The sequence below is a fragment of the Saimiri boliviensis genome, chromosome 2 (genome assembly GCF_048565385.1).
Source record: "Saimiri boliviensis isolate mSaiBol1 chromosome 2, mSaiBol1.pri, whole genome shotgun sequence".
Classification (NCBI taxonomy): domain Eukaryota; kingdom Metazoa; phylum Chordata; class Mammalia; order Primates; family Cebidae; genus Saimiri; species Saimiri boliviensis.
The window spans coordinates 69,971,338-69,983,990 of NC_133450.1; the positions used below are offsets into that span (position 1 = coordinate 69,971,338).

The window sequence follows — 12,653 nt, forward strand, 5'->3', positions numbered from 1 at the left end:
AGAGACGGGGTTTCACCATGTTGACCAGGATGGTCTCGATCTCTCGACCTCGTGATCCACCCGCCTCGGCCTCCCAAAGTGCTGGGATTACAAGCTTGAGCCACCGCGCCCGGCCTGAATTTTTTTTAATCTGCTGTTGGTTGAACCCACAGATGTGGAACCTACAGAGAAGGTGGGATGATTACATTTACAGTTCCAGGCAATGCTTTGCTTGAAGAAAGGTTTCTACTGTCTAAACAAGCTTGATAATAACTCCTCTTCATCACAACAGAATCTCTGGGAGCAGGGTCCAGAAACTTGCATTTTTCTTCTTCTTCTTCTTTTTTTTTTGAGAGGAGATCTTGCTCTGCGACCCAGGCTGGAGTGCAGTGGCATGATCATGGCTTACTGCAGTCTCAAATCCCCGGCTCAAGTGATCCTCCCATCCCAGCCTCTTCAATAGCTGGAACTACAGGCACGTGCCATCGTGTCCGGTTAATTTTTAAAATTTCTTGTAGAGATTAAGTCTCTCTACATTGCCCAGGCTGGTCTCAAAGTCCTGGGCTCATGCAATATCCTCCTACCTTGGCTTCCCAAAGGGCTCGGATTACAGGCATGGGCCACCATGCCTGGCCAAAACCTGATTCTTAATAAGCTCCCACCCCTGCGTGAATTTCCTGTTTACCTTTTTGGATGGGGGGCTTTGGCAAGGTTAGAGCAGCTGGTCTGGGTGCTCTCTCCGCTCCTGGGTACAGAGGAAGGTTGAGCATTCACATGGGAGCCAGGATTAATGGGGCATGGTGCTCCTGAGGCCAATGGGAAGGTGGGAGCCATAACCAGCCAGAGACCCGGAGGCAGGAAACAGTGGAACGGAGGCCCAGCCACCCTTTCCCTGTGGGAAAGCCTCCTTCCCGTGGCAGCCGTGGAGGGCCTGTGTTTTATTTTTTATGGAGGAAGGTGGCATTTCCTTACCCTTCATATGAGTCCCTTTACTCCTAGTTAGTCAAAATACAGGGCAATTCCACCCGCAGGTGCACAGAAAAGGGCTTCGCTTCAAGGGCAACAGCGTCTTTGAACCAAAAGGCAAATTATTTTCTTTGCAAACTGCCGCAGCTCCTTGGGCACATTCCACCCCAAGCATGATGGCATCAGGTTACTGAGGCTCTTACGGAAATGTTATTCCTGTTAATGCGAGGCAGAAAACGCAAGACCCGAACAAAATACCCCCTGATAAATGGACTAACAAAATTTCCAGTTACCAGCCCCGGCCGTGGCCAAGCCTGACTTCGGAGTTAAACCTGAAGAATAATTTCCATTGACAGTTCCTGTAAGAGCCTCAGCAGCAGCAGCAAACGGGGCCTTGGCCAGAGTCCATCCTGCAAGCTGGCAGGGGGAGAAATTGAACCTGCGCCAGGGAAAACACTCCTTGGGCCCCAAACGCTCCGTGGGCTTCATGAGATTGGTATGGCCGAATAAACAGCACCCCCAGGGCTTTCTTCATGATCTAACTCCTTCAGTAAATTAAGGAATTTTTCCAGAAGCCAGAGACTCAGTAAATATTTCTGACAGCCTTCAAATTGCAGTTAAGCCCAATTCACCAAGGAGTTCCCAGGTTTCCTTTACATGAAAGGTTGGTCTTGAAAGTCTCAAGGTTGGAAACATGGCTGTTAATTTTGCCCTGTTTATTAGACATCAGTTTCAGGTGCTATCTGATTTATCTTCAGAGTGGGCGCTACCCACCTGCCCTGAGAAGGGGGCAGGAATCTGGCCAAAAAGAAAAATTCTTGATATGATAAATGTGAACAGAGCTTCATTTGGGGCGGTGGGTGAGATCGGGGGTATTTGCCACATGACCCTCTGTACTTTTCTGTATTTATTTATTTTAATTTTTAAAAAAAAAGAAAGAAAGAAATACTCCATGGCTCTAGTGTGTCCTCCCGCAGGAATTTCCAGCTACCCTGACACACATCAGGCATTAATTTCAGAGCTCAGTGATCTCAGGTTTGGGGACCAGTTTTCTTTTCTTTTTCCCCCCAAAATAACACTTCACTTTAGAAGCAATGCCGAAAATGTACCAATAGTCAAAACAACTGGCAGATGCTTTATAAAGCTCCATTGGTGATACAACCTTTCACCTGCAGAGTTCAGGAGGCTCCTGGGTGACGTGGTGACACCACATCACACGTTCTACATGTGGGGAGTGGAGGTGTGGGTGGCCGAGTGCCTGCTTGTGCAATATCCTAGACCTAAAGGTAAACTATTTGAATTAGAATTGCGGTCAAGAGCCCCACTTCCTCGAAAGCCACATTTATTTTCTCTGCTTTCTAATCATTTCAATGATCTCCTAAGAACCTTTCTTATTTGTTAACCATAAGGGCAGTCAATAGTACTCTTGAACCATGCAGTTTGTTGAGACAGGGTCTCACTCTGTCACCCAGGCTGGAGCTCAGTGGTGCGATCTCAGCTCACTGCAACCTCCGCCTCCTGGGTTCAAGCAGTTCTCCAGTCTCAGCCTCCCCAGTAGCTGGGACTACAGTCACATGCTACCACAGCCAGCTAATTTTTGTATTTTTTAGGAGAGACTGGTTTTGCCATGCTGGCAAGGCTGATCTCAAACTCTTGACCACAAGTGATCCACCCGCCTCGGCCTCCCAAAGTGCTGGGGTTACAGGCATAAGCCACCGTGCCCAGCCTCTCTTGAACCTTTTAAGAGGAGAAGAGAGAAAAAAATGGACATACCTACAGTCATGAAAGTGGGGTGCTACCAGCTTCAAAGAGAATTGAGACTACTTGCTGAGTATAGATGGAAAACCAGATGGGGGTGCTTAAGGATAAAGAGGTGAAGTGAGTAGACAAAAATCAACTTTCTAAAAAAGAGAAAAATTGTCGCTCCTCTCCCAGCCCCCACCCCGCAGCCTTGAGGTCCAACCTCATGTGCCAGGAGGGCTGGGATTTCTGCCTGCTCCCATTCCCCTTCCCACCCAGAGCTGTTCATCCCTTCCCAGCACTGCCTCTCCTCCGTGGCTCTTCCTTTAGTCTCTCATGGGGGAGCCGATTCTGCTGCTTCTCTTTCATGGTATGTGCATGAGACGCTTGCACACAAAATGCCACTCAAAACAGCCAGACCACAAAATGCAAGAAAAAAAAAGAAACAGTGGAAGAGAAGGGCCACTAAGTTTAATACAGAAGAGAAGCCACAGAAAGTTCAGGAAAGCCACATAATGTCTCCATGCCTCTGTTTCCTCCTTCTGATAGGAGGTGGTAATCTGAGTCATCGTGAGGATGACAGGAGACGTGGCATGGGTGTGGCACTAAGCAGGATGCCTGCTGCAGAGTGAAGTACATCAAAAGGGGCAGGTAATATTATTATTATTATTATTATTGTTGTTGTTATTATTATTATTATTATTTGAGATGGAGTCTTGCCCTGTCACCCAGGTTGGAGTGCAATGGTGCAATCTCGGCTCACTGCAATCTTCACCTCCCAGGTTTAAGCGATTCTCCTGTTTCAGCCTCCAGAGTAGCTGGGATTACAGGGGTGCACCACCAAGCCTGGCTAATTTTTTGTATCCTTAGTAGAGGTAGGGTTTCACTAGGTTGGCCAGGCTGGTCTCAAACTTCTGACCTTGTGATCCACCTGCCTTAACCTCCCAAAGGGCTGGGATTACAGTCACTGTGCCTGGACCTATTATTATTATTAAATAGCAACACGATATGACTTTAGAAGGACATCTAGTTTTGTCCAAAGATGATCAGAGTTCTTGCATGAGTCAACCCGAATACCCACAAATGGCTCTTGGCTCTTCACAGAGCCCAGTTCTGGCAATCAAGATGCCCACCTGAGTTTCAGGCCCAAAGACACCTGCTTCCTGTCTATGGAGGTGCTGGTGTGTTCCACAAGGAGCACCTTCCAACATCTGCTCAGATTTCTACTTAAGAACAGACCCTCTCCTCCTTCCCCTGACAAGACTGATGATCCCAGGAGGGCAGAGCCGTCTCAGTCACCTCCTCCCAGTCCTGAGCTTGGTAACCAGCAGATGGGAGGCACCCACAGATGTTTAAGTGAATGAACAAAAGGAACACAGGTCACCAGGTCCCCTCCACTCTCTGGAACTGTCGATTCAGCAGCAGACAAATCTATCACTTAGCAAACACCCAAGTGTCCCATTACCTTTTCTAGATGTAGATTGATCCATCGAGTAAAGGTCCTCTTCTGCACATTTTCCCTCTCAACTGAAAACAAAGAAATGCCATTAGCTGAGGGATAAAGAAATATGTGCAAAAGCACACCTTCCCCTGCCCAGCGGGAGATTCCAGGTGGAGGGCAGGCAGAACCCCAGGACGACCCACGTAAAAACAGAGCCCTTTCCGGAAGGGGTTGGCAAGGCCTTAGCTGGCACCCAGAACCCATGCTCCCCAGCTCAACCCTGAGCATTTATGTAAACCCACAGATTCAGACACACAGAACAGAACGTTCTCTATAATGCAATTCAAGCATTTAGATATCTGACAGTCCACGTTAAGAAGCACTGCTGAAAAAAAATATGAATCAACCCCACAAGGCTGTAATGGCACTGCATAGCCACCCAGTGGCAGTGGGGTGTGAGGAGATGGGAGAGGACAGTCATGGTGGGGCGGAGTGGAGTCCATGATTAGGAATTGGGACAGGGGCTCCGGAACGTGCCACAGTGTGGTGAAAGGAACTGACAGCCCAGGATAGGACTCTTTTGAGCCCTGCCATCTCCCAGCTTTGTGTGCCTGGGCTGGTCCCCTCCTATCCCCCATGTCTCACCTGCACATGAGGATGAGGAACTCACTCCCCAGGCTGCTCTAAGGACACCCAGGCCCCTGCAGAGCCAGCTCCACACAGTCCCTGCACAGGGGCTGCCAGTGTTTTTTCTTCATAGCTATTATTTCTAGAGCTAGGACAGACTTTGCGCCCTTCAGGAAAAGAGAGTCCTGCAGGCACCTGCTGCTGAGCCAGCTTGAGCCAGAAGGATATAAACCAGGAACGGACCCCTTCTACCAGGGGAGAGCATTACCCAAAGAGGCTTCTTAGCAAGATCTTTCACTGTCAAGGGCAACTGCCATCTGCCAAGCACTCACTGCATACTGGACACTGTTTCCATTTGTGTTTTTTTTTTTTTTTTAGACGGAGTCTTGCTCTTTCACGCAGGCTGGAGTGCAGTGGCATGATCTCGGCTCACTGCAACCTCTGCCTCCCGGTGTCAAGCGATTCTCCTGCCTCAGCCTCCTGAGTAGCTGAGAGTACAGGCATGCGCCACCACACCCAGCTAATTTTTGTATTTTTAGTAGAGATGGGGTTTCACCATCTTGGCCAAGGTGGTTTTAACTCTTGACCTTGTGATCCACCTTCTTCGGCCTCCCAAAGCACTGGGATTACAGGCATGAGCCACCGCACCCAGCCTCATCTTTAAACCTTACAACAGGGGTCCCCGACCCCGGGGCTATGAAGCAGTACTGGTCTGCGCCTGTTAGGAACTGGGCTGCAGAGCAGGTGGTGAGCAGCGGGGTGAGCAACCACCTGAGCTCTGCCTCCTGTCACATCAGTGATGGCATTAGATTCTCGTAAGAACATGCAACATTCCCCTCACCACCCTGTCCATGGAAACATTTTCTTCTGCAAAACCAGTCCCTGGTGCCAAAAGGGCTGGAGACCACTGCCTCACAACTCCCTCTGCAAAGTAGAAACGATTATTTTACAGCTGAACAGAATGGGGCTCAGACAGTTCCAGTGACTTGCTCAGCTGAAGAGAGGCAGAGCTGGGAATCCCCAGCTAGGTCTGTCCGCCCCACACTGGCCGGAACCCTGGAAGTGGAAGGCTTGAGTTTCAATTCCAGCCATTCCAATCATGCCAAAGGTGTCTGCAATAGTCACAACAGTGATTTCTTTTTTTTTTTTTTTTTTTTTTTTTTTTTTTTTTTTTTTTTTTTTTTTTTACAAGTACCGAACACTTGCTGTGTGGTAGGCACAGACCCAGGTAATTTACGTGCATTAACAAATTTAATCCTTACTACCATCCTCTGTGGCAGGTGCTATTACAACCTTCAGATGGGACAGTGGTGCTCAGGGAGATGGTGTAACTTGTCCAAGATCGCACGAGTAATAGTAACGTTATCATTTCTGTCTTACAGATGAAGAAAAGGAGGGGCAAATAGTTAATAAAACAGCCTGAATCTGGTGGAACTCCGGAGTCTGTGCTTTTTCCGCTCTCTCCTGAGTTCTGTGGCCTTAGCTGTCTTGGGGCCCTTGAGGACCCAGAGGATGTTTCCAAGGTGAGTCCCAGCGCTAGAGTCTGGGTGAGGATGTCTGGTGGACTGAGGCTGCAGTCTCCTTGGTGTGAGCTGCCACGCCTCCGGGGAACTTCCTTCGATATCTGAGCCAGACAACTCCTAAACTACTCAGTTCTGAATTTCAACATATTGAAAGATCATATCATATATGCCTAAAACCATTTCACATTTCTTTAGCAATAAGAAAATGAGAGCCAATTTATCTCCTGCAGGAGAGCAGAGGCTATGGTTTTCTGTAACAAGGGAACTTTCTTCTTCTCAGCCTCATTATTTGGTAGAACGTGGCACCCATACAATCACGTTTCGATATTATGCCTTTCAATCTTTTTAATTGAAGAACCAGCAGACAGTAATTATGCACATAACTGCTTTTCTCTCATTTTCCTCCTTTTCTGTAAGGGAGGGTCACTGGCTAGTAGGCATAAGAATTAAAGAACGAATTCCAGTAAACTGTGTTTCATGGGTGAGAAGGAAGGGAGAAGGAAAGGAACCGAACAGAAATGAGGCTGGGAGGGACATGTGTGAGACCCGCGAGTAGCAGTCCTGGCAACTCCCAGAAGCTGGGAGAGTGTCTGTCCCAAGCTCTATCGGAGATCCTTCCCCTTTGAAATATGGATCCACCTTATTCTCTCTGACGGCTACAGTGTTTTCCGCAGTCTGGGTGTTCCCCGTGTTGAAGACCATCAAGGCTACTGCCTATTTTTCACCGTTTTGAGCAATGCAGATGCAAGCACTGTATGACATCCTGGTGCACGGTTCTTTGTGCACAAACATATGAGTGTATTTCTTACCCGTGACAACTAAAAGTGGAACTGCTAGGTCTTAGTGGTGGGCACATTTAAAATTTTAATAGCTACTTCCAAATTGCCCTCCCACAAGGCTGTCCCGGTTTATACTTTTACCCCCACCTGTCTTTAAACAAGTTTATGGGGACCGTAAAGTATTTACACACACATTCAAACACTCCGGCTGGTTTCTCCATATGGCTTCAGTGAGAGCACAGTATATCCCCTGAAACAGAAGTGCATTTAGTAAAAGCCTCAGAGAACCTGGCTTAGGCTGCTAGTTTAACTGCAATCAAGGGTGTAAATGAGGAGGTGAGTATCTGACAGTCTACACAAAACTCATCTACCATCCATCCATTCATCCACCCATCTATTTATCCAACCATCCATGCCCCTACCCATCCCTCCATCCATCCATTTATCCACCCATTCATCCATCTGTCCACCCATCAAGCCAGCCATTCATCCAACCTATCCATCCTCCCACCTGATATTTATGCAGTAATCACCGTATTCTGGAAATTATGACAGGCTCTCTGGACAAAACCGGAGATGAAGAATTAAGCATTCATGGAACCTGCGCTCCAACAATTCACAGCCACATAAGTAAAAGAGAGAAAACGCGGGTGTCACAAGGTGCACATGCAAGGGGACGCCGATTAGAATGCAGAAGCGTGACAGGAACTGGAAAAGGTGACTTCAGACCCCGTGAGGCACTCCTGCAGGGCCCCAAGAGGATCTGCTGGCAGAACTGGAACAAGGTGGGGGGAGGCCAAAGGCAAAGACTCTGTCCTGATTCAGAGCCAACCCCTTGTCCTGATTCAGAGCCAACCCCTCTGGGTGGCTTCACTTCTGTTCCAGTCAAGGCCAGCAGGCTGACCTGAGCACAGATCAGCTTCAACAGCAAAGCTGACCCATGGAGGAAGACGGGGCTGATGGAAGGACCCCAGGGGACCCCAAGACAACTACAAATAGCAGACAAGTCCCAAACTAAAGCAAAGTGTGGACACCACGTTACCCGGACCTGAAACTGGGACGCGTCGCTCAATACACGGGAGAGACTGCGAGAACTCAAGCCCGCCCCAGAACATCCACTCTGGCACCACACCCCTGGCTCGGCGACCTTGGGCACATCTGCAATTTTCAAAACACCTCTGCCTTGGTCTCCCCTCCACAGAATGAGGTTGGCCATGCCTCCCTCACAGGAATGCTAGGGAGATTAAATGATATCACCCCACAAAGCACCCCCACAACTGCTCCCGCAAGCAAGACCAGTTTCCTAAGCCCCCAGAGTCCCCCAGCACTGCTCTGGTCACCGGCATTTTGACTGGTGTCTCGACACGCAGGTCTGCGGCTCTTTCATGGCCGTCTCACTTTGAGATGCCCACCCCCATCCTGCAGGCCCTCTCCACTTCTGGCCTGCCAAGACTCCATAAACTTTATATAGTTTCCATAAAGCCAACGGCCCCTTTTTTCCTATCACGTTGTAAAGGTGTAGGAAACCATTTCTCTGGAAGGGCCTGGCCTTTGCACAGAGTGTTTGTGGGGCCCGGTGTGGGTTTACTGGGCAAGAATAGAGCCATAAAAGTGCTGTAAAATCACCATCCCTGGCTCTGCCTGGCTGGCCAGGGTGCCCGAGTGCCAGGCCGGGTGGAGGAGAGGGGCTGGCCAGGCCTGGACTCTAGGGGCCCCAACAGAAGGCAGGAAGGCCTGGGCCTGGCTCAGCCACACCAGCCCAAATTCCTAGGTGTGTCTTTAGCTCTGCTTTGCCAAGAATAGATCACTTGAAAATGGGAGATGGGACATTCCTCTCCTCTCCAGGCTGTCCATGGCTGGCTCAGGAGTTTGGAGCCACAGAGAAAGGGCGGCTAGCACTAGGAGTGAAAATGGTCATTCACAGTTGTGGCTTTTTGTCTCTACGTCCACACTTTCCCCAGATCGACTTTCTACGTCTTGATAGTATTTCTGCTCTTTGCTGCCCAGGAGAAAAGCTTGATGGCTTTATATGCTTATAAAAAATTATATGCTCATCATATAAAATTAAAACACAGAAAAGCATAGAGAAAAATATCCGAAATTGCTTGACGTTTCATTATGTCCAGAGAAAACACACACACACACACACACACACACACACACACACACACACACACACACAGAGCAAGCACACATACTCAGGGATACAATTTAAAGGTGATCAGTAAACGACTCAGTTTCTCAACGTGTGGCTCACATGGGTCATTCACGTCATGAGCCTCCGGGATGACAGTTAAGATGCTAATTCCTGGACCTGAGACCTACTGCCTCACACTAGGGCCGGGGCCTGGGAATCTGCATTTAACCAGCTCTACAGTTGATGAGGATTTTGAACATTTAAGTCTTAGCCAGAGGAGATGATTAGCATCATTCTTTGGTCATCTTTGGGTGGGGGGCCTGTGTGACCGCACCGCACTGCTCCTCTCCCGACCTTTCTCCCACAGAAGTCAGAAAAGACTTTCAGCAACAAGAGGGCTCTGCCGACAGGCCCCTCTGAGTGACCTTGGACAATGTCAATTCTGTACTCGGGGCCTCAGTTTCCCCATCTGTACAACAGGGATCATGGTACCCACTTCATGGGATTGTGAGGACCAAATTAATTAGCACTGTCCTTGCCACACCATGTGGTGGCTTTGGGAATGGGGTGGGGATAGGCTGCCGTGGTTATTCGCCAGGCACTAGGCAGCAGGGGAGAGCGTGCAGGCAGGTGATGGCAAGAAGGAGGGACAGCTATGATGAGGCCTCCATGGGATAAGGCATCCACGACCTTGGCATGGGCCAGGCACATCCTAAGTGCTTAACAGACGCAGCTGTGGCTGTGATTGCTCATTTTGGATAAGTTACTGGACTCCGCTATAAAATAGAGGTAATAACTCCCTCCTGGGGCTGTTGAAGAGACAATAAAACCTGTGCATGCTGGGTGCAAAACTCTTGTTTAGTAAACAGACTAATCTGTTCTTCCAGTTCGCAGCATTTCACGGCCATGCACAGAGGCCCTGCAGACCAGCGGTGTGCCCTTCACAGTCCTCACAGAGCCAAGTGTCTTCGGACAGCCAGACCCGGAACGTGCAGAGGCTGGGAGGAGCCAGTTGGAGTCAGAGCTTGGGGCAGCAGAGAAGGTGGATCTCCCCTGGACCCCAGGGGTCATGTGTGTGTGTGCCAGGGGGTCCCACGATCAGGGCTGGCACAGCATGGTCACCTGGCAGAGAGGGCCTGGCTACCCTGGGTTCTCTCTGTCACCACTGGGAGGATCATTTGAGGGCAAAGGTCCCCATCCACTGTCCGGGAGGCCAGGGAGGGAGGGTGGCACGAGGCCTTGCACTTTTCAACTTTACTCCAGTTTTGTGCAGCGGCAGGAAGACCTCAGCACCCTTCTGCTCCCACGCCCCAGGCATCGTTCCCCAAGAAGCATAGCACAGCACGGCTGTCTCAGCGCCCGAGGACAGCTGCAGCCCCCATGGTGGCAGGCTCTGGGGGCTCCTCTGACGCTCTCTGGTGTAGAAATCTCTTGCCCAACCTTTTATATAAGTGACCTTCCATGATGCTTTACACACACGTGCTCATTCGTGGTCTGAGCTGACCTCTGCTCTCCGGGAAACCCCTTCTCCTCCTTGCCCAAGGATTCCTTTTCTCCATGGCTCAGATTCTCTCTCGCTGCAAGGGTCCTTCTTGGCTTACATCAGCCATGCAATCTCACTCCCTCCGCTGGAGCGGGCCCCTGCGGATCTTCACACCAGATGAAGACACATCTTTTCTCTCTTGAGCCAAGTGAGGCGGCCCAGCCAACTGGCCCGCCCTCCGACCACACAGTGGCGAGCCCTGCCCCGCTGACGGTGTGGAGAAGCCAGCCCTCGGGCAGCCCCTGCCTGCCCCTCTGTCCCCTGGCGCTGCTGACCCCCAGGGCCCATGGCCACTCCCTTCTCCTGGAGTGGCCAGGCCCTGCTTGGTGGTTTCGCTCTTTCCTCATCTTTCAACACCTCCCAGAAACACAACCTCATTACATGGCCTCATGCTGGTTCACTTGAGAAATAAAACGCAGAAACAAATTAAATGGCAATTTCTTTTTAAACAGGAGAGGGGCCAGGCTTCAGGAATACCAGGCCAACGTCCTTTGGTTCCGACTCCTGGGGGCCCCTTCCTCCCAGCTCTGGCGGTATTAAAGTCAAGGCCTCCATGTGGTTTTCCACCAGCGGTGATTTTGTATTTAATTTCCTTTGTTTTTCCTCCCCCCATGTTTGCTCTGACCCAAGTCCCTTTTATCGAGACTTTGGTAATAAAATGCAAAACCCTCTTTGGGACCATGCACTGAGCGCCATGCAACCGCTACAGGTAAGTGGCAAGCCACGTCTTGTAGAGGCCTCTCCCCCCCCCCATTCTTGGGCTCCTCCACCACCCTTTGCCACTGTGCTGGCCCTGATGCACAGACGGGCATCAGGGCAGAGAGTGGGTAAACTGCTCGCGCCAGCACAAACCGGTGGTCTTCCCAATACACGCCCGCAGAGACTCAAATAAAACTGCCAAGCTCACTCTAACTGGGGACTTAAATCCAATTCTCCTGCAGGTCCCAGAGGCCACCAATTAACATACCATGTCCTGCCCCACCGTGCCCCGCTTCTCAGCTACTCCAAAACACATAACCCAGGGCTCCAAAGACCTAGTCCCAATTACACACCAAATTAAGTTTAAGCTATATATATATGTATATATATGGCTTATGCCTGTAACTAAAATAGAAAAATAAAACCGCTCCAGTTTTGCTGTGACTGATTCTGTCTAACCTCAGTGCTAAACCTCAGCCCACCTTGATTTATGATAGGTGACGCCAGCCAGCCATAAAAACAACACAAGCTTAGAAAGGGATTTTAACATTCACTCAGATGAGCAGGCCAGGGTGACAGGACCAATCCAGGCAGACTGTCCTGAAGCGCCCAGCTGAAATTGAGACAAAGATTTAAGTAGTACTGAACACATCACTCACACACCCAGTTAGCAGACACTGATGACTATACTCAGGCATAAATACTAAGACATACACCTCCTGGGCTTCCCTTGCCAGGTTTGAGAAGAAGGAATGAATGCAGGGAGGGAAGGAGACAGATAAGAAAGGGGGGAGGAAGGAAGACAGGGAGGGAAGGAAGGAAAGATGGAATGGAGACAGAAAAATATTCCCTTTTTAAATTCTATAAGGACCCGATACCATGATCCCTGGGGACTAACCTCTCTGTTGAGAACCACAGATTTTTTTTGGTGGTTTCTTTTAACACCAATGTTTTTGTGAAGGTATACTGGTTTCTGAATACTAACTCAAGAAACATCTAAAGCGGTGTTTTCCAAGCCATATTCTGTGGAGTATTAGTTCTAAAATGCCCCTCCAAAAAAGAAGAGCTTGCTAAGTTTAGAACATATTACATAGTCTGCCCCCTTGCATAGATGTTTATGATCAGTAAATGAAAAGCTCTGATAAGGCCTGCAACAAAAAAAAATTGGTTTAACTTTATTTAAACTGAGGGCATCTGAACACATGCCCCTTTTCTGTGT

General features: G+C 49.4%; 1 protein-coding gene across 2 annotated transcripts in view; it reads right to left on the reverse strand.

The window, feature by feature from the left end:
- The window catches only part of CLMN (calmin), a 138,274-nt gene that overhangs the window by 44,226 nt on the left and 81,395 nt on the right, over nt 1–12,653 (reverse strand). For both annotated transcript variants that reach the window (XM_039468703.2, XM_039468704.2), the window contains exon 2: nt 4,151–4,212. In XM_039468703.2, the coding sequence (XP_039324637.1) occupies nt 4,151–4,212 (62 nt within the window). The remainder of the gene's footprint in view (nt 1–4,150; nt 4,213–12,653) is intronic.